The following is a 22,108-nucleotide window of genomic DNA, read 5'->3' on the forward strand; positions in this document are numbered from 1 at the left end:
CTTTAATATATTTAAGCCATGTTAAGGACAAATATTATTTTTATTTGATTTTTTATTAATTTTATCATTGGGGAAATTACAGAATAAAGGATGATTAGACTCCAAAACAGAGTTTGAAGTTTTTTTAATTAAAAATTACATCAATATGGCACTACTATAAACATTTTGATAACAAGAAGGCAATCAAAAATTATATATATATATATATATATATATATATATATATATTTTTTTTTTCTTTCATTGTCCATTTTTTTGATCTATGTACCCCTGATATAAACACATTTGCTTGTGCATACTGTTAATGTACATAAGTGTTTTTAATATAAAAAATGCAATTAAAAAATCGCCTGGTAATGGAAAGTTGTTACGTTTGGAGGTATATCGGTAACTCTGGGACAAATTAGCTATTTACTTAGTTTGCTTTTTTTTTGCATTAATGGCCTCTTACAAATAAATTTCATACTAAATATACACTATTGTAATATTTGAAGTAAAAAATTACTTGCTTTCTCTTTGTGAGGCTATTACATAGATCGTAAACAGACTACGGGCGGTTAGTCCTGAGCCACCAGTGCGTGAAGCTGGAAAATACAGGCTGCACCTGAATGCACCACCAATGCAAACTGTCCCACACCGTCAAAGCAACAAGCTTGACCGGACAAAACGCCCACAGCTGCAGCGTCGTATAGTCTGATTTAAGGGAAATAGCAGCAGGACCAGGTTTATTTTATTCGCGCAAAACGCTGGCTAGGTGAGTACGCTGTCGACTGTGAGATGAAAATATTAGTTTTTTCGATGTAAGTGTGAGATAATTCGATTAAAGTTTGTCCTGCGCATCAATGACGCAGGTGGAGGGATGTGTTTTTTTTTCATGATGCTCGGTCTCATGTCCCATCCTGAGGGAGAGGAGGGGAGAAAGTTTGACTTAAACCGAAAAGGAGAAATGTTTTGCCGTGTTTCTCTGTCACATGCCTCGCTGAAGGACACCTACGGTGGTCAAAGTGCAAAATGTCGAAGGCAGGGCTTCTCATTCATTACTCTGAAGTTTCTCCGACTGCAGACTGCCTCCCAGCCTTACTAGCCAGTCAGAATATTACTAAACTGCTCCATTTCAACTGAGGAACAAATGGTTATCTTACTTAAACTTGGAATCATTCCCTCTTCCTGCTTCCAGGTGAGCCATTCAAAAAGAGCAGCTGCCTTGCCTTGTACCAGGTTTATTTACTTTCCGGTGCTGCTTCTGTTAACTCTATAATGTCTCAGCCATCAGCAAAACTCACCAAATGTTGGATGCAAGAGTGAACACAAGAGTCTTCATGCCCTCCCAGTGTCTGAGGAGCTGCGGATCCAGTGGATTGCTTTTGTTTTTGATGACAATATCCATGCAAAAATGGGAAAATCCTGAGTGTGAACATATTGTGTGACTCTTGTGGCTATAGTTGACTTGTCCGTCAGAGCTTTATGGAAACCACACAGCTCAGAGACATTCAGAGATGTTGGAAAGTAGAAAAGTGATTTAAAAGCCCATGAACATAGCCTAGCCGCGCTAGACAACCCACGACAGCAAATTTAATTCTCTGCCAGGATCAGTCCAGTTACCCTCGGTTGGATGCTCCTAAAACTGGCCGACGAATCACCATGAAGTGTAGAGTCAGAAGGCGGGCGTAACTAAGTGACGACAGAGGCGCGACGATTCTGACAGAAACAACCGGAAACAACCATAGAAACAAGGCTAGACAAGAAGATGGCTGCGCACAATAAACAGTTATCTTTCGACTCGGCTTTGGCCACAGCCCTTAAAGATTTGAAGCTAAAATTCAACTTGAAAGATAAACAAAGGATAAGATAAGAAAGATAAATAAGGCTTTACCGAACTCCCGCATCCTCTGATTTCCGGCGCTCTAGGAACTACGTCAGCCTATTCGTTGTGCTGATAGGTTGTATACCTACCCAATTGCTGCAGAGTGATTTGAAAGACAACCTTTTAGCCCGCCTCCCTCCCTGTCCAGAGTTCCTAGACCCTTGCGTCTTCAGACCTGGCTCGAGCGCGGCTAGGCTACCATGAACAAGGACTTGCCTGGTCACTGTGTTTTCATGTGTGCTTAGTGCAACTCGCTTCTGTCCTGCTCTCTGTGCTCATATATACTTTATTTTAATACCGACAAATTCCCTATAAAGCCTTTCTCGTTCTCATATTTTTTATATTTCTGTCACACAGCTACTGTTTCAAGACGTGATAGATAGTCCTGGTCTCTCACACTCATTCGTGTCTGTGTCAGCTGTCATGCGGTGAACTGTTTTACTCCACGCTGTCAGTCACAGACGCAGAGAGAGTGTTACTGCTGGAGAAATTACATTTAAAAAGAAACTAAGCAGTGATGTCTCCCTCCAGAAGCAGCACCTCAGTTAGACTTTTCAGAACGTGATTTGAGCATCCCAGATACAACTCATTCCCTTCCATTGCTCATTTTAAAGGCAGGTACAATATCCCCCCAATAAAGCAAATATAGAGAAATTAAAAGAGAGTTTTAAAATTTGATTTTTTTTCTGCCGTGTAACCACCCTTTTAGCAAACTTACTGTGAGCTTCTGCATGTCGCTTACTCAAGTTAAGCCTGATCATGAATAATCTCGCACTTTGCCCCCCAAACGAATAATCAATTCACCACTTTGCCTCACATATAAACATGATTTACTCTGTCAGCTTTACATGTGCCCCTGTCCTGTGCTATTTCCTTTTGTGCTGCCCCCTGAAGGATAATGTATAGATCAGTTTTATGGGTCTAAGTGCTTCCCAACCCATGGCCTTATATTTACAGAACTGAAGCTGTAAGCTCAATTAATGATTCAGAGGTTTACAGTCTGTTCAGTGCTGTGAATAATTGAAAAATGTGGTTTGTGATGTAACAAGAGAAGAAAATATTGTGGATACTGCATCACTCACAACTTGTAAGATCTATTCCAGTCGAGACCCTGATAATTAAAGTATAACATAGAGTTTCAGTTTGAAAATATTTAAATTAAACTGAGCAGTGCAGAGACAGAAATGTGGTTTTAGCTTGTTGGTATGATTCATGTTTTTCCAGTTATATCCAGAGGCACTTTGAGGGGGTTACTTGATACTACTGTGTGATCAGTTGGGAGTTGTGTGCAACTTGGAGGAGTGCAAATGTGAGAACAACACTTGAGTAAATTAGTTGTATAACTTATTTAACTTGACTGTAAATGCTGAAAAATGACTTAATGTTGCTGCTGAGACGTGGCTTTTGTTGTGATACTGACAGGCAGCTGTATCCCTTTGGTAAACAAAAATCGCTCTGATTACTCTCACTTGCTGTGGCACAGATTTTTATGCAGAGCCGTCAAATCTCAGAATGAGCTGAGCTTTGATGCTATAAGTCTATTCAACCTGAGTTATTTCGACTGCTTAAGTAACCGGGTAGTATCCATACACCTCCATGAACTGTTAGATTACTTCAAAACCAGTTTATCAGTTAATTCCACATATATTTTGTCATGTATTTATTGTTTTATTTTGCTGCTGATTTGGCATTCAGTATTAGGGAGGAAACGGAGTTCAGGGCAGTATCTGACTCATTCATCATATGCCCTGTTGTGTTACAGGGGAGAACATTCATATGTTTTTTTTTATCTACGTTAAGGTTAGTAGCTCTAAATTTCCTGTTGCCCTTTGTTTTTATTCAGGAAAGCAAATCTGCACATTGAAATCTGAACTGGAGGAAAGAAAATGTCGGCGGTTTATAAAGATGACCAGGAAGACTGGATGACCGTGTGTCTCAAGTACTTGCTCTTTGTTTTCAACTTTCTCTTCTGGGTAAGTGCCAGTAAATAAGCAATCATGTAAAGAAGCAACCTCTATGCTAAAAAAAACAACTAGCACAATATTATGTATGTAATTTTAATGTTGTCACTAGCTGGTGCAACCAAACTCATCATTTCTTCTTTGTAGCTCAGTTGTTTGTATGATTGAAGTGTTGAGCATTGAGTGTTGAAATGCTGCTTTAGATGCTCAGAAATGCTCAAAATTGTCAAAAATTACCAAATTATGATCGCAGTGTGAAGAGATTGCAATTTTGATGTTTATGTCTTTGTGTTACTACCAAAATTAACATGCTAACCAGCTAGCCCTGCCCCTTTTCATCACACAGTACCACTTTGTGTCTCAAGAAGTTATAATCTATGAGTCCGTGAGTGGATAGCATGCTCATGTGCATGGAAAGTAAAACACTGGCCTTACATTTCCATTGTTTGTCAGTATACGAGGGTCCACTTGGATCCACATAAATGTCATCATCTCTTTAAGTTCACAAGAGTCCAATTAGACACCTTCACGGATGTTTTCTTAGCATGGGCTGCCCAGGTGAAGATTATGCTACGAGGGCAGTAGTGTGCATGCACAGAATACGTCAGTGCGACTTAATCTACATGTATGTGACAGAATCCTGTCTGCACACTATAAGCAAACTACTATAAGTCCACATCTGTTGCATGTCCACAAAGGAGTATAATCAAGACTTAAGATAGCAGTGTTATCTTTAACAGCTCTCACAGTTTCAGCAGGAGCGGGAAATTGTGCATTTACTTATTTACTGCCATAGGTTTGGACACCACAACTCTGTGGTTATATGCTACCCCTTCTGTTGATATTCTTAGTTAATTTTGAAAAGCTAATCTTACATATTGCACCTTTAAAGCTCTCGGTTGAAAGACATTAAAGGGAAGAGTCACATAGGAACAGACAGAGGATTACAGAGAGTTCTGAGTCTAAAAAGGCTGAGATATGGACTCGACCCAAAGTGAGTCATAGATTATTTAGGGCTTGTCAGTGTACGATGGGGAACACTGTATCAAACCTGCTCCCTGGCACCGCACTATGTCACTGCGGTTTGCTGCTAAAGCCGTATTCTCTTCAAGCTACTGTGCAGTGTCTGGACTTACTTGGAAGCGTTTTCAAAGTCTGAGACAAAGTCAAAGAAAAGATTTTGAGTCGAGAGACAAATCTGTGTGTGGGAGAGGTTAAAGAGAGAAAAGGGATCGAGTGCTATCTTGAGGCTTCAGTTGATGCTCTGTCACCCCCTTACAACTCATCTCTTCAGGAAACATTGCATCCCTCTCCTCTGTGGGCTATTCTCCGTATTTTCCTCACACCATATTTCTATTTTACTCCGTTCCTCTTTTTCGTCTACAGCACCATCACAACATGCATCAATCTTGGGAGCAGTATGCCTTTTGTCAGTACAATGTCGCTCTGACTTTCGCTGTCCTCATAATTTGTTTCTTATCATATTGATAACATGCCAGTTAGTGCTCTTTTGCAGTTTAGACGGGCTGCAAGTTCATTTGTTTGTGTGCAGTCTAACAACTTTATATTGTCTCTTTCTCTGCTTTTTTCTTTAATAAGACAAAACATTTAGCTTGTCACTAAATCTGCAATCAAGCAAAATGTGGATTGTTGCCTTTTTTTTTTTTTTTTGTCAAACAGACTCTGAAACATTTAGCACCCTGCTGTGGCAGAAGAAGTGAAACTAATGAACACTGCATATTATAAATACTGATAAAGTTTATACTCCTGTACACTTTGATAAGGATGCAGTGGGTTGCAGCCATACTAAATTGGGACTTTAAGTAATTTGTATTCAATAAAGTGTTTTGATTCTGACTTCACATGCTATTAGAGCAGCTTTTTTTGTCTTTCTTGTGAGCAATTGTAGTAAAGAGATGACACAATACTAATGATAAGTACTGATTAGTTTATAATACGAAATTAAGATCCCCACACTATGTTATAGTTTTAGGAGAGTCACCTCTCTTTTTTCCCCTGTATATATCCAAGTAGTGCCTCCTTGGTTGGGCATGTGTTGCTGTGAGTAAGAGGATTTTACTTTTGACGGAAAGAGATGGGAGGATGAGGGGAAGAGACTCTCTTTGGCATTTCCTATTTGTTCGCTCGCGCAGCTCATGAGATGAGAAGAGCAGATCTGGACGCCACCCTGGGCCGCTCATTTAGGATTGTTTGTAAGGAAGTGGTGGTCATGGCCTGACAAGATCTCTGAAGTCCCACCGCTCCAGTGGCTGTTACTTTTATGGTCGGCCACTTTCTCTGTTTCCATTTCTATTTCCTCTTTTTTTCCTCTCTACTCTGTTATGCTCCTTGTCACCATCCTCTTATGTTGCTTTTAACTCTGACTCATCTAACAGCATTGAACCTGCTTCCTATGTGTACAAAAGGGGCTATATTTGCTTTTTTTTGCGATGCTGGTCTTTTATTTCTTTAAGATTAAACTGACATGACACACACATATTTCCTTTCTCTGGTCAGGTTATTCACATCACTCGTGATTCTTTATATATATATATATATATATATATGTATACCTTATACGTACTCTGCTTGTAATGTTTCTCTTTACCTTTATTATCCCCCGCCTCCACGAAGTGGAAAAGGGGGATATAGGTTTGGCCTCCGTCCGTCCGTCCAACATGAAGGGGACAGCTTTTCTCGGAAACTATTACAGCTAGGATTATGAAATTTAGTGTGTAGCTTCACACCATGGACACCATGATCAAGTTTGAAAATGAGACCTGTGCGATAATGTTTAACAGAGTTATGGCCCTTGATCACTATTTTGGATGTAGACTCATAGACATCACATGTGGCAGGGGATATTGATGACCATGTCGTCTTGTCTACAGATATCTTTCTCACCCCACCCCCTCCTCTCATCTTCTCCGCCTTCTTTTCCAGGTGGGTGGAGCTGCTGTGTTGGGTGTAGGAGTCTGGACGCTGGTGGAGAAGAGTGACTACTTGAGTCTGCTGGCCTCCAGCACGTTTGCTGTCTCAGCATATATCCTCATCTTGGCTGGCAGCCTGGTGGTTGTTACGGGCTTTGTGGGCTGTTGCGCTGTCATTCGGGAACACAGAAGCTGTCTGTCCACGGTGAGATGAGAGAGACGGAAGACAAACGGGGCTCCTATTGAGGTCCCTGCCTTCACTTGGAGTTGGGGTGATGTTCGGTTGTGGGTGGGTGGGTGTGTGTGGGATTCTTGCCATGGCAACTTTTTCATGGTTTTCGTAGTTTTGTGTTTTTATAGGTTTTATAGTAATCCAAAGATTTTATTATTTTGTGTATTATTCTGTCTGGAAAGCACTTTGGTCTTCTATTATTGCTGTAAAGTGCTCTAAAAATACATTTTTGATTGATTGATTGATTGAACTTGCCTATTGGGTCGGTCAGTACAAATTAATTCCACTATATATAGCAGCATTGTAGACAACAAACACTGAAGAGTGACGGACGACTGTATATTGACTGGGATGCTATCAGTTATGAATATGTGTACTGTGTTTCTGGTGAAGAGCACTAACATATCCCATTTACATTAGGATAAGATTTTGGGTATCAGGTTTCAGTCCTCGAGACTGCAGATGGAAATTAGCTTCAAGCTAACTCTGGTACAATACATCAAATGGCAACATTTATGTTTAATATTATACATAGACTCTTTTAAAATAAACTGATAATTAATAATAATATTCACAGTTTTTTTTTAGATTTCTAACATCTGATCATGGCATTACCACATGAGATACCATTAAAAGGCGTCAATACCACACAAGGAGGTTTTCAGAAATTAGCAAAACCACTGACAAGACAGTTTGAACATAGGGTCAGATGTGCTGATCAATAAATACTCTGAATTGCAGCTTTTGTGATTAGCTAATTGCACCGTTTCAAATTGTGGTTTTAATTTGAAATCGATTAATTGTTCAGCCACGCCGAGCATATAGAACAACTGAAAACTTCCCATCAGTGTCTTAATTTCTCAATCCCAGTGTTACAGAGTGTGTGGTATAGACGAATGTTTGTAGTATGGTTTTCTTACAGTCTGCATATAAGAAATGATTGTATATTTTACCACTTTAAATGTACAAGAAAAAGATATGCATCAGGAAAAGTCAATCACACTGCAATGACTGAAGAGGTATCCTAAGTCACACCTTTGAAGAGGCTTTGCAGTCAAGTTGCACATTTGCTCCAATGCACTGGAGTAAAAAACAAAACTATATAACAATATAGAAAGGTTGGTTTTATTTTATGTCCCATGTCTGTGCAGTATTTCTGCTGCTTGGTATAATCTCTGTATTTCTACTGCCCAGATGTAATGTGTCATTCCTTATGTAATAATAACAATGCTGATGGTCCAGTCTACTGCTAATGGTCCTTGATTGTTAGTTCCACTCTGCAAAGCAAGATGCTCGCCCACACCAAAGGTTGATTTCTCGTCATAACTGCATAACACCTGCACAACACAACATGGAACTCGTCTGTGCTAACCCGGGTCTAAGGTTTATCACTAGATGCTGACAAATGGCTCTGACGCGGACCTTGCTGTCCTCATTATTTTTACAGAGACAGGGCCCAGTGGGAAAGAAGCAGGCGGGAGGTGAACGTTCACTGCCGCAGGACTATTTATAGGTCTGTCTATCTACTGTTGATGGATGGAGCAATAGGAGAGAAAGAGGGGCTTGCAGGAGCGAATAGGTGGATGTGTGGAGGATTTAAATCTGTGGTGCAGTTTGGTACAATATGAACTGCATCGATGCGCTATTTACAGATTAGTTTGGGGAGATTAATGAGCGATAATAGCATGAACAGTAAGTGTGAGTAAAGAAAGGGTGAGGTTAGCATTTTGTGTGGGCAGCAGGCACGCTGAGGATGGAGTGTTCTATGAAATCTTGTAACCAAGAGACACAGAGCAGGCTGTGCTTCTGCATGACACTTACTGTGATAACTGCAAAACAGAAGGGAACATCTGCTTAAGTGTGTTCACAATTTTTCCACGAACATCACCGTTGCCCGGCAGCTGATTGTTACAAATAGTTTACCCTCATTGCTAGCATCAGTCCCTCCATCATAAGTGAAGGAGTAGAATGATGACGTGGTGACACTGTTGTCCTGCTTTGTTGTGTGTTTTTGCCTGGTGTGGTATCAGCCATGCTTATGCCGGCCAAAAGAACTGTTTCATGCACGGTTAAAAGTTCGAGCTTGTGTTATAACCAGCTATGACAACATAACTGTTGCTTTGTTTTCACCTTGTGTGTGTGTGTATCTGTCACAATGGTAAAATGTAGTCTTGACAAGTACACACCTGCTGCAGGGAGAACTACCACAAAGGCAGTTTGGAGTACTTGAGCAGGTGTTCATATGTCTGTCTGAAAGTGTCTTTGCAGATATTGTCAACATAATAGTGTGTCGCAACCATGCGAGATCCGCTTGTTACATGTGGCTGGCTGCTGCCTCTCTCCTTACTCACTCTGATCTCCCTCCTCCCTTTACCTGTGCAACTGCAGCACACCTGAGTGCTGTTAGCGCTTAGGGAGGAGGAGGGTATTTAGGGAGGCAGGAGAGAGTGGCAGTCAGAGCAGAGGCATGAGCACCGCAAAGTCACACGTCCTCCCCAGACAAACGCGTGAGGTTTTTTTTGTGTTTGTGCAAACTTTCCTTTTGCGATTAACAATGAGTTCTTCTCTTTTCAGGTATGTTTAGATTGCTGGGTTTTGTTGTTTTACTTTGGCTGTAGTGGCTGGTAGTCCTATTTTCACTGTTTTCCTTTCGTAGCAGTTATTTTTGGTTAGGCAGTTTAGTTAGGCATGGTGATTGGTCCGAAGGCCCATTGCCGGGTTAGCCACGTTCACCACCCCTCTTTTGTTTCTTTTGGCCAGCAGCTACAGCCCTTTTTTTCACCATTATTTCTACCCTGATTAGTTGGATTACCCCTAAATAAAGCTGTTTTTTTTCCCTTCACCAATTCACCTGCCGTGTCTTTGTCCAGTTGATATGTTGCCGGTCTCTTTGTTTGTTCGAGCCTAATTTGTTAACTTTTAAAGAGGTCGTAACAACACTCATGTAGATTAAAATAAAGGCAGAGTACAAAGATGGGTGTTTTCTGACCCATGAGCACTGAGTGATTGTGTGATCATGATACTCATAAGTTGGAGCATCAGCCTGCTGATGAATGTGACATTTTGTGAGTTTCTTTTGGGTGGTGTTTCACATCATTTTTGAGCACTTTTCATGTTTATCATGTTACTGCGTACTCATACAAATAGTAGCGCTCATGGATTGGAACGTCAAGTGTTGTTGCCTGTGCGATGGTTTCTCATTTGAGTCTGAGAATGCTGTTGTTTCAATGTTGCTCATTCAGCAACAGGCTGTTAGAGCATTCTATATGTGTGGGCAGTCTATTTGCTACATAGTTTACATAACTAGGCTCTACATTTCAGTACACACATAATAGTGCCTGTCATTAAGGATGAAGCTTATAATTAGAGCCACTATTGTTAGTTTTTGATTGTCAGTTTTATTTTTAGCTGTTGAGGTATGGATTTGTAGCTGTTAATTACCCTAATCTGATTTTCTTAAGGAATCTGAATGATGATTACCCTGCGATGTTGGCTAATTATTAAATCACCTTCATTTTGTTTCAATCGAGATTGGGTTTTGAAGTCAGTTATGAGAGATAATGGAATCGGGTTTCAATCTGTGTGGAGAGCTCCTTAAAAGATGCCTGCGAGAAATCAGATTCTCCAGCCTGTCAGATTGCTTTCTGGTTGTCTCACTTTATGCGGCATTGCCATCTGTGTTAGAGGTGACAGATGCAGCACATTGACAGCTGATGGAAGTTTATATTGAGCCCTCACAACTTGAGTTGTTAGTTTTAGCAACAACTGTGCTGATGATTCTGAAGCTGAAATGTCTGTATGCGTTGAAGGCTTCAGTCCAGTTTATTGAATTTCTCCCTTCATTTATCTCCCTCTGTCCTGATTCTCATCCACAGTATTTCTTTTTCCTGCTGATCATCTTCTTGATTGAACTTGTGGCTGGAGTGCTGGCATACGTATACTACCAGAGGGTAAGTGATCCCTGCTTAGGATTCACCTGTAGTTTAGTGGTGCTCTACAGTTAAGATCCAAGCTGCTACCAAGCATTTTCAGTTGTTTAACTGAAAGCCAATAAAGACATAACGCTCACACTGCATTTACATTTTTTTCTTTTTTCTTTTTTAACTGTGACTGCACTATTATACAGCATTTAACTGTATGAGACAGTTGTCAGACTTTCTAATGTTTAGCCTTGTAATGTGTTCATGCAGTTCTGGAAGTTAGAGTTAAAACCTCCATCCAGATGTCCGTCATAAAACTAATCTATTGAGGTGTTCTATGAAGCGAAATATACTTTATAGGTAACTTTGTTTTGAGAAGGTGTTATTGGGTGTGAGTTGTTAGTTTTCCCCCCCTCTGGGTGCTGTGAAGTGTTGCACCTGCAAAATAGCCAAAGCTGTGCAGTGAAGAGAAGTTGAAGCATGCTCAATTATGATAGCAGTAAGAAAGTAAACCAAAGGCTAAAAATATCCAGAATGTTTTATTTTTTGTTTAGTCTCTAATACACTCGCTTGACGTTTTGTTGGGCCCACCTTGATGTTGCTGCATTTTCTTTAGGTGCAGTGAGGCTGGTGTTTATAGTTTACTACTCTTATACTTTCTTGCTACTGAAATTCAGCCGCCACCTACTTGTCACATCTAACTGCCTTTAGTCTTTGCCTCTGACAGGAGGGAAGAGAAATCTTTTTTTTCCTTGTAGAAAAGCAATAAGATAGAGGTACTATACACCGATCAGCCACAACATTATGACCACTGACAGGTGAAGTGAGCAACATTGATCGTACTGATACTATGTGGTATACTGGAAAACCTTGGATTTTGGCATCTGTGTTGATGAGACTTAGACACCCAAATAAACATTGTCCCAGAACAAATCCACTCACTCATGCAAATGACAATCCCAAATGTCACTGGCATGCCTCTGCCATTAGCAGGAAAATACATCCCATCACACTGCAAAAACATCAGGAACACACTGAGGAACATGACAGTCCAAGATGTTGATTTGACCTCCAAACTTACTAGACCCCGTTCTGGTCAAGCATCAACAGGATGCAGTGGTACATCCTGGTGTCAGACCCCATAGGACACCCTGAGAGGTGCTCTTTTCCATGTCTAATGGTTCACAGCATTTTTTACCACATAAGGGGGACCAACGCATCATTAGACCGGTGGTCATAATGTTATGCCTGATTGGTGTATATTACTAAAAATGTGATAAGCTCCAATAAGGCTAGAATAAAAAAAAGTAATGCTGGCAATGACGCTGAGGTTGTAAGTAATGTCTCTCATGATGATGAAATATTGTACATGATACTGAAATATTACACATGATAATGAAAAATGACGTGAAGTTGAAATATCGCACCTGAACAATGAAACATTACCAATAAACAACATTACACTAATGAAAACAGTTATTTATGCTTTTGTAATGTCAAAAAGAACAAGAAATGGAAACATTTTGTAAAGTAGTTAACAAGGTTTTTACATTTTTTTATCAAAAGCTTTTTTTTTTTTTTACTATTTACATGAATAGGTCACAGTTCTATGAAAAATCGGTGGAGTACAGAATGCTGGATGCTAAAAAGTAGCAAAAAAAAAAGCTTAACTAGAAAGAAACATGAGACGGAGTGTGGGATTAGGCCGGCCAGTTTTAAATGCTTCAGAACACAGCAGCTATGGGGAGCCTCCTCTGTCGACCTGGCTGTCTGGAGTTTATCAAGTGCACAGTTCTTAGCATCTTCTTATCTCCCAAACATCTGTTTGTCAGTCAGCTAAGACCGTGAAGAACACCATGTTATCTGTGGGCAAGCTAAGAGATTTCTTATAATGGAAAATGGCTCAGAACAGGATAGAAGCACTTGAAAGATAAGGGTTCTCATCATCTCTCTTTTGTCACTCCTGTATGTGTGTGTGTGAGAGATGGAGAGAGAATTGGTTCAGGTATTACTCATGTTGTGAGGACTTAAATCTCTTAGTCGTCACAATATAGGGGCAGGAAGCAAGTCTGTGATGTACACTTTAAAGTTCTAAGGTGAAGACATGTTTTAAGGTTGGATTAAAGTTAAGAGTAAGAGTTAGACAAGAAGTATTAGTGGTCAAGTTTAGAGTAAGTCTGTGTGTGTGTTACATGTACATACATTTATACATGCATCAAAGGCTATGTTTATAGTCCTTTCCTTGCAATGTGTTGTTCATCCTCCTTTGCACAGCAGTCGCAGATCCATGGGAGATGTTGCCTGTCTATCATGCCGTAATCCTCCCACTCACTTCAACACTCCCTTTTATAGTCTTGATTTTTTGCAGGTCTGTTCTGTGTGTACTTGATGTGTTCCATATGTGATAATAAATTAAGCAGCTTGTGTTGTGGTTACAACATCCATTTTTCTCTCTCCTAAAAATGACACCTGCCCTAAGCCTCCCCACCATCTCTGCCTCAAAGACACTGTTTTTCACTGTGTTTATGTGCTGTCTCTCTCTTTGTCCCTCATTTCCAGCTGAGTGAGGAGCTGAAGCAGCATCTCAACCACACAATGACGAAGAACTACGCTCAGCCAGGGAAGGAGTCTATCACATTAGCCGTGGACAGACTACAGCAGGATGTATGGGATATATTTACAGGATCTTCTGATGTTGTGTGTTGTTTATGTAGTGGCCTTTTCAGTAAGCAGGGTCAAGTATATGTGTACTTGCTATACATTTATTTTTCATTACTGAGTCTGCAATTGTGCTAAGAGGCAGTAGAATATACATTTTTTTACCGATTTTACGGGTTCCGTTAGAGTTTGCACAAAGCATTATTCCAAAAGTGACAAATGAAAAGCGCCAGAGCTAAAATATGGGAAAATGCGCCCATAGGAGCGTTTCTTAAATTACAAAGTTTCCAGAATATTATTATTGAAAAGTGGTTTTAGCTAAATATTACATTAAACAACAAAATTGGAGAAGATATTCTAATCCGAAGAAGGGATATGTGCTTTTGTTACAGTGCTGTGGCTTCACGAAACCATCAGTTTTCTCTTTCTGCTCTCCAGTTCAAGTGCTGTGGCAGCAACAACTCTCACGATTGGATGCAGAGCGTGTACATTTCATATAAGCAGGCAGACGGCAGGGTGGTGCCTGATAGCTGCTGTAAGACCATCACACCCCAATGTGGCAAGAGAGACCACCCTTCCAACATCTACAAGGTGGAGGTCAGTGGATTACACGCTTGTGGAAAATAGCTAAATGACAACAACTCTTGGGCTCGTATCACATCGAATGTGTTAACATTTCTGCCGTAGGGTTGAGCGATATAGTTGACAGTTTTCACTTTTAAAATTTTGTGAACATGTTCCAAAATAACAGTGGAGCTTTGATGGATTACCAAACCCCTGAATCTTTATAATACCAAGCTGTAACTTATTATTATGAGCTGCCAAACTGTGTCCTGCAGGACAGTTTATAAAGTAAGTTATACCCATATCCATTTCAGAGACATATGTAGCAAGTGAGTGGCTTTGTGATCATAAATGACAGATAAGACCCCAGAAACAAAGAGAGGATGGAGGGAGTTGCTTTACCAATAGCTATTTGTAAGCAGTCCTCCTCATCTTGATGCCATACTTGACAAATAGATGTTTCAGTCACGTAACATTTGTAACTGACAAAGGAAGGTTGTTTTTTCATGATAAACTCTTCTTATTGGGCTCCTCTAACATGCCAGCTTTGCCTTCTGCTTTGTTTATTTTGTGTGTAAGCACATGTGAGATGCCCACGTTATGGATGCAAACTAGGGATGTAATGACACACGAAAATATGGTTGGTCAGAATTCACCAAAACTACAGGGCTGTACTGTGCACATGAGCTGAACCAACAACATGTTGTCCTTTGCTAGAATGGAGTTTCAATTGAGTTCCACACACAAAAAAGTTCAAAAAGGGATCCTCAAGATCACAATTTTTTATTGTGGGCAGGAATCATACCACTATATAGTGGATAGCTCTGTTCTACAGTTAATGATGATGCTCAGAATTTGGAAGGTTGAAGTGCTACCGTTTAATGCCCTCTTTAATCTCTGCTTTGCCTTATATTGATTATGTATATTATATATATAATATATATATTATATATTATTGATTTAGGAGCTTTTGTGTCAGATTTTGTCAATTTGAAATAGTCTCTCTTTTTTTATTCCTTTTTTTAGATGCAGCTTGTTAGAACACATGAAGTTCAACAGTATATTTAAGGCCAAAATGTTTACTGGACTTTTCTTGTTGACATAAAATGGTGTCACTAGACTACTATAAAGATCCCCGATATTTCACTTCATAAAACAAAATAGAGAAGGCCCAAGAAAACAAGAGTAGTTTGAAACTTTTCTCCGATAGAATGAGCTCTCATGGAAATGAATAAAAGATGAGGTTTTGAAAGCTTATCCATGCTGCACAGAGAATGTTTTGCATCCTTCTTGTGTCATACCCTTCACTTTCCCCTCTTATCGCTCACAGTGCGCTGCATGCATCATGTGAAAATGTACTGAAGATAACTAGGCTAGGTATCCCAGCTTTAATAAACCCACACTTTTCCTTCTGGATGTGTTCTTGTTTGCTGCAGAAATGTAGATATTTGCCAAGCAGTATTACAGAGGTCGCCAGCTTTTCAGGATGTGTGAATGGATCGGTTCATGGACGTGTTTTGTCAACGTTGCGACTTCTAATTCTTTCTTTGCAGGGTGGTTGCATCACAAAACTGGAGCAGTTCCTGGCAGACCACCTCCTGATCATCGGTGCTGTGGGAATAGGAGTGGCCTGCCTGCAGGTAAGTAAAGTATGTGTAGTTTAGAGAGTAGTTGAAGACACAGAACACAATTCTGTTGTCTTCATGCTGAGTAAACTGTGGCAAAAATGTTATTTTATCATAAATGAAGAACTGCTCTTACCTTTGTGAATGAAATGCTGCGCTGTTGAACAGAACCTTACAAAATCCAGACAGATGGGTTTTTAATCTTTCCATTACTGAAAATGAACGATGGTAGCTCAACGACCTCTAAATGGACATTTCTTTTCATCCCACCCCAGCCTCTCTGTCATCATTATCTGATTTTGTTCATTCCTCTTATTTGATTTGTCCCTGTCTGAGATGGACTCAAGCTTTTAAGCCTTGCAGATAAATATATATTTATACTGTATATGGGTGCTTTTGCAATTCTGTGCGGACTGGAAACCCTTGCACAATGTAGCTTTGCACCTCTATGTAAGTAACTAAAGGAACACCTGAGACCAAACAAGCCTGCACTGATTGTTTCGGTGTTTCTAACATTGTTAGGCCCCTCAATGCCCACCATTTTGCTTGCTGCTCAGCTTTAATTAGGCACCAGGGAACTCACAATAAAGAACCGAGGCCAGAATTTCTCTGCCATAATTACCGAGACCTGCGGCAGCACAAGATGAGAGCTGACCAGGCGTGTGATCTCTGTGATGCTTTCTGCCACTGAGAAAAGAACTTAAGAGTACTGCTTCCCATTAGCTCTTGCTGTATTGTGGAAATTGTTTTTCGTCTCCAGATGATCTGATGGGACGATGCTGAGCATAAAATGCTATGAGACTCTGATTATTGTCATTTAACACTTTTCAAACCAATCAAAGCAAATAATTGCTTTCTTTTTGTGCCGTAGGCTTATGTCTTGTCTTTCCATCAGTTTTTATGTTGTTGCACTTTCTTGTCTCTAATGTGTGTCATACTGACTGAACTTGTATGTCTGTTTAAATTTATGTTATATTGGTTGCTGTTTTTAGAATAAAACCGATAACATAAACTATATCTGTTTGTTCTGTGCCACACTAATCTGTCTTTTGTGCGTTGTGCTATGTGTCTTTATTTGTGTTTGGTGTCACTGTAGCTGGCCGGGGCACTCTTGACAGCCTGCTTTATCTATCTGCTCTATAAAGAAGAGGAAGAGGCCTTTGGTGCATTGTAATTTGGATCTAGAGCACCTTGATGGTTTAATCTAATGCAGAGACAAGGTTGGAGGGCATTGTGGATATTTGGTATGCCTGCTATATGTGAAATCTACAATCTGCATGCATACTGAATGAACATGTTTATGTTCTTATGTGATCTTTGCACTGAGTGAAGCTTGTTGCTGCCTGGCTTTGGCTGTATGTTCCAGATTGTTGCTATGCATGTTATGATAATGGGCTGTTAGGGGTGATACGGCTGTGACAGGTTGAGAAAGGTCAAGCACATCCTGAGAATGGCTTGATTAATCGCAACTGAGCTGCTCATGCACAGCGCTGTGGTTTGCAAGAGCCATGATCCGTATCTTCACACAACACTGCTTCATTCTGTAAAGTACTTGTGATGAAAGAAAAGGAAAAAAAGGCTTTCTATATATAATATACATAAACTATTATTAACATTATTTTTTTAGTTTATTTTGTTTTTTCTTACATACCTAAAGCTTATGTCAGATCTCACTGCCTTTTTAGAGCAATGATAACTGGGTGTGCAGGTGGACATGGTATGTAATTTTTAGAGATTTTAACACAATATTTAAATCAGTTCTTGCAAACATTGAAAGCAGGAGTAGTTACCTTACCTAACTTCAATAAAGTATTAAAATTGAAAGATAATGCACCATGCAAGTCTTAGGTTTTCTTTTCCTTCTTTTTTAAACACCAAAACCTCCTATTACATTACTGTTTAGTCAAATCATTAGTGCTGTTGCTATAGTTACTTGAAATCTAAAATAGACGAGGCTACCAGAACATCGAGTTATTTAGGGTGTCCAGATATAGAATTCTGCCATCCAACTAGATGGCATGTGTCTGTCTCAATTTTTTTTGATGCCGTTACATCATTGTTTTTAGTAACTCCTGTCTTCTTAAATTAGGCGTTAGGGAAACAAAAAAAAAAGGGAGGTAGATTGTTTCACCTTTCCACCTCAAGTCATTGTTGTCTGAGCCAAAATGTCAGCCAGCTTCATGTCTGCCACTGGCTGTTAAAGTGCGGAAAAAAAGAATCTGGAACTTGCTCGGAGAAAGATTGTGATGAGTCAATACACAATGCTGACTCACTTGATAAAGCTTTCTCAGAGGGCTTTTAGAAACTCAGAGATGGAATCTGGGCACTTGCCTGTTAATCCATCAAGCCTAGTAGGTCAGTGGCTACAGTCAATATGTGCTCCTACTGCTCCTACTTTGTTTTCAGACAGTTTTACTCGTCACATGTCATGGTGCTTCTACAAATCATATCATGTCGATTCTTTGTGGTTCTACATACATCTCTGTGCTCACCACAGTGTCAAAAGATTGCAGTATCTGATTGTGTATATTTAGAAATGTAGAGATGTAGAAAGATTAATTTGAAACAATGGTGGCACTTTATTTTACAGAATTTCCGCAAGAGTTTTTTTTTGTAATTTGATCTCAGATTGGAATACTTTCCTTTTATTTCATCCACAGACGTTGAAGGCTGAAGTTTTGAACCCACACTCGAGGAAGCTATTTCTAGCTGAAAGCCACTTTTGTCCAGTAGCTGAGTGTAACTTTTCTTGAGAAAAGCTAATATGTTTGTAAATGTGCTTTTATTTGTGAAACTAGTAACGCAGCAAGAATTTCTGTTGCTAAAGTGATGCCCTTGTGGTCTAATTCAGTGAAAACTTACGTAATCAGAAGAAAATGCTGGATAAATTCCATTGCCAATTCTAAAAGACAGCAGGATTTGTCTAGTCTGGATGTGGAGTTAATTTTAATTCAGAGACCTTTAGCTCTGAAGAAGACTAAGAATACAATGATTTAATATTTGTGCATGAATCTGCTTTTCACCCCACCCCCAGCTTCAATGTGTTGCTGTTTATGCCAGTTTGTGTGCACACATGGTGCTGCAATAAAGCCTGCTTGACATCCCCATGGTAACCAGTTGCATATTTTCCAACGTTGTCTTAACCCCTTTCACCTTTAACCCTTACCTACCCTGCAGTCAGTAGCATTCAAGCTTCCTGCAGTCTTCCATGGGGACTGAGCAGCACTCTTTGACCTAACACTTCCTGTTTTCAGATCTGCGGGATGGTGTTCACCTGCTGCTTGTACAAAAGGATCAAGATGGACCCTTACTGAGCACACCAGACTTTCAACACAACACCTTCAACAGGCAGATGGAACATGGTCTCCTGACAACTAATCTTAACCGCTGAATCTTGAATTTTGACACTCTAACTTAAACTTTGTGCACATGCGTGTTCCAGATCACCTCCATTTCAATCGGAAACAAATTGTTCTAGTAAACCAAGATGCAGGCCAGTGAGTTTCTGTTATTTGACTGTGATCCAGGCTCAGTGGAACATTGTGTCTGGTTAGATCATTGCTGAGGCTTAGGCTTTGTCCATATGTACACTGGCATTTAAAAATTGTGTGTGTTTGTTGTTTCAAATGCAGCAAGCGGAGCCCTTAGAGTACTTCCTGGATGAAGATATTCAGAATCTCTATTTCTGGCTTGGGATGTCCTAGTGTGTGCCATTACCTCCTTTGTTTAAAAGAGCTTATTGATTACTTCTAAATTGAATCAGTCCTGCTGTCTGGACCAACTTGCCCAATGCCTAAGCATCACACTCCTAGCCAAAGCTAACTACCAGTCAAATGCAGATAAATGTACATTCACTATCTTACTTTGTTTAGGATACTGAGGAACAAAGGCATCTGAATTATTCCATACATATCTATATGATGAATAGTCTGCACTTAATTAGCACCTTTTCAACATTAGCTGGGTTCTACTAAGTGCTTCACAATAGCTTAAATTCAGGGGCTACATCCCTTACAGGCCTTAATAGAATGCAAAAGTTTAACAAAACATTGGTCAATTTGACAGCCAGGCCTGTGGAGGATTTGCCATTTATGTCCCCAGCTCCAACTACTGTCACCTCGCAACATCCACAGCCCAAATTCACAACTGGGACAAAAGCTGAAACTTGAGCTGTTTTATCCACCGTATAGTCAAAAATGCAACCTGAATAAAACTTGGAATAGGTTGGGCACAAAGGATTCGCCCATTGGAATTCTTGGCCACCCAGTAAAAGAAGGAGGCATTTACTTCCATTTGAATGGGTCTTTGAAATGGGACACCTTTTGTCGCACCACTGTGATGCATTCAGTGTTGGAATACAGCCTTAGAGGGATGCAGACCTGAATCGTGACATTGATGTGTTCTACATTCACTATGACCATACACACTAATGACAGCTCTACCGCCATCGGGAGCAACTTGGGGTATATGTCAGGGAATGGGGGGGCCGGGGATAGGGACATTAAGTTATGCCGTTGATGGACAACGCACTGTACCACCTGAGCCACACCCTTCTCCTTCCATTCACCATTGTTGGTAACTTTTTCAAGGCTTCTCTTTGTCCAACATGGCTTTGTGGTCAGGGTTATGCTGCTGTCTCTTGGCTTGACATACTCTTGGCAATGCTTTACATGTCTTCATGTGGGCAGAGCTTTTCATGAAACAATGCTTGTGTAGACAGGAGGAGACCACCTGTGTATGTATAGACGAGACCTTAGATGCATGCTTTCACCTGAGAAGGACTAAACAAGTCGAAGTAGCTGGCTGATACGGCATTCTATGCAACTAATGCAGATTGATTTAATGTCTTTTCAATGTGCAGGTTTATTACAATAGGGTTTTGCTCATTCCAATACTTGAATAAGCTGAATAAGGGCACTCTGCACACTTGTCACTGTCATTGAAGAAAGGAGATTTTTGCTTGTACCTTTTGTAAACACAATGTGCCTCTTTCATAATTCTGCTGGTATGTAATTATGTATCATTCTGTGCCTGAAATCTTAAATGGAAGCAGACAGTACACTGGAATACACTGTAACAAATCATATCGGCTATCTCTTTTGTAGTTATGACTTCATTCCTGAAAATAGCACTCCATGTTGGACTGTGTAATAGTAATCAAAAGTAACTTGGACGTAAGTTACAAAATACTCACATGTATGACTACAAATCAGTGAAGCTCATCTTCTGTAATGGCTACCAAATATCTGAATTCATAACTCCACCTAGTGGTTGGTTTGGTAATTTACTGTATTTCTGAGCTCTTCATGGGTGATACAAAGAAACTCAGATTTGAGCTGATCATTTAAATATGACCACAGTTCATATGGCATTAATTTTAATCTTGTTTTTATATTTGACTAATCACCAAGAGGTTTTATTCTCTGCAGTGAAGAAGATGGGGATTCTGTGAGCCAAAGAAAGCAAGGGCCATCTTGTTGTCGATGCATAATCTATTGCTTGACATCCCTTTATGTTTTGGTGTGGTGTAGCCACTATACTATGGATGCATGTATCTTATCAGTCTTATCAAGTGAGAGTAATATGTTTAGATATGTGTTTTGTTTTGTTTTTGTTACAAGGATCCATCCATTTTTTCATAAATCCCTCACAAGAATACAAAACCATTGCCAAAACTGCATTCTCTGTCAAGGAACTTCTCAGAAATAATCTTTTATGCATATTTTTTCCAGATTAATGTCCCAGTGACGGGTGCTAACGTATGTAGCTTGTTGTTGATGAGATAACGATATAACATTGGCATGTGCTCCAACTACTGACTGCTGTATTCAAAATATTGATCTGAGATTCATAAATAAATGTTTAAATATTCTTGCGTGAAAAAGTGATCTTTTTTAAAATAAAAGACAAATATTTACACTTGGTTTAGACAGACAGCTATGATGAGAGGGTTGTAGTTTGGCAGTGCACTAGTTGATGAGATTATGATTGTAGGGACAGTATGTTAGGTTAAACAGTTTATTTATTGAAGCCAGATTTATAAATATGTCTGCGTAATTTACTATTTTTTGGTTTCTCCATAGACCTTTGTGTGTCCGAGGAATGTGTCAACTGGAGTAGTAAGCCACTAGAGGGAGACAAAGATTTTCCATTTGCAGAGCTGCAAGTTTGTAATCCAGGTAATCATCTCAAATAATCCTGCTGTTTTGTTAAACATATTCCAACTGAGACAGCTTGCTTTGGCCATATGGTCAGAGTGGATTTCCCAAATAGCAGTACTATACATATATAGTTATACTACAACTGTCCTCGTGCGTTTGTGAAGAATTAGCTTTGACAGACCGTCGGAAACCT

General features: G+C 39.8%; 1 protein-coding gene across 3 annotated transcripts; it reads left to right on the top strand.

Moving 5' to 3' along the window:
* Window positions 1-620: 620 nt before the first annotated feature.
* Window positions 621-21,625, top strand: tspan11 (tetraspanin 11). 3 transcript variants are annotated; one of them, XM_051953585.1, is made up of 9 exons: window positions 621-754; window positions 3,708-3,837; window positions 6,769-6,960; window positions 10,863-10,937; window positions 13,467-13,571; window positions 14,004-14,162; window positions 15,683-15,769; window positions 16,851-16,974; window positions 19,009-21,625. In XM_051953585.1, the coding sequence occupies exons 2-8, from the start codon at window positions 3,751-3,753 to the stop codon at window positions 16,926-16,928; spliced, it is 783 nt and encodes a 260-aa protein (XP_051809545.1). In that variant the 5' UTR covers window positions 621-754; window positions 3,708-3,750; the 3' UTR covers window positions 16,929-16,974; window positions 19,009-21,625. The 3 variants fall into 3 exon arrangements, with proteins under 3 accessions (XP_051809545.1, XP_022058251.1, XP_022058250.1); XM_022202559.2 differs by lacking the exon at window positions 16,851-16,974; XM_022202558.2 differs by lacking the exons at window positions 16,851-16,974; window positions 19,009-21,625 and adding an exon at window positions 18,415-18,993.
* The last annotated feature ends 483 nt before the right edge of the window (window positions 21,626-22,108 follow it).

This window comes from Acanthochromis polyacanthus, chromosome 1 (genome assembly GCF_021347895.1).
Source record: "Acanthochromis polyacanthus isolate Apoly-LR-REF ecotype Palm Island chromosome 1, KAUST_Apoly_ChrSc, whole genome shotgun sequence".
Taxonomy (NCBI): Eukaryota; Metazoa; Chordata; class Actinopteri; family Pomacentridae; genus Acanthochromis; species Acanthochromis polyacanthus.

Excerpts from the sequence above, each read along its gene's own strand:
- tspan11 (XM_022202558.2), top strand. The coding sequence starts at position 3,751 with ATGTCGGCGGTTTATAAAGATGACCAGGAAGACTGGATGACCGTGTGT. Across the intron at positions 3,838-6,768 it reads TTTTCAACTTTCTCTTCTGG|GTGGGTGGAGCTGCTGTGTT; the intron begins GTAAGTGCCAGT and ends CTTCTTTTCCAG. Across the intron at positions 10,938-13,466 it reads CATACGTATACTACCAGAGG|CTGAGTGAGGAGCTGAAGCA; the intron begins GTAAGTGATCCC and ends CCTCATTTCCAG.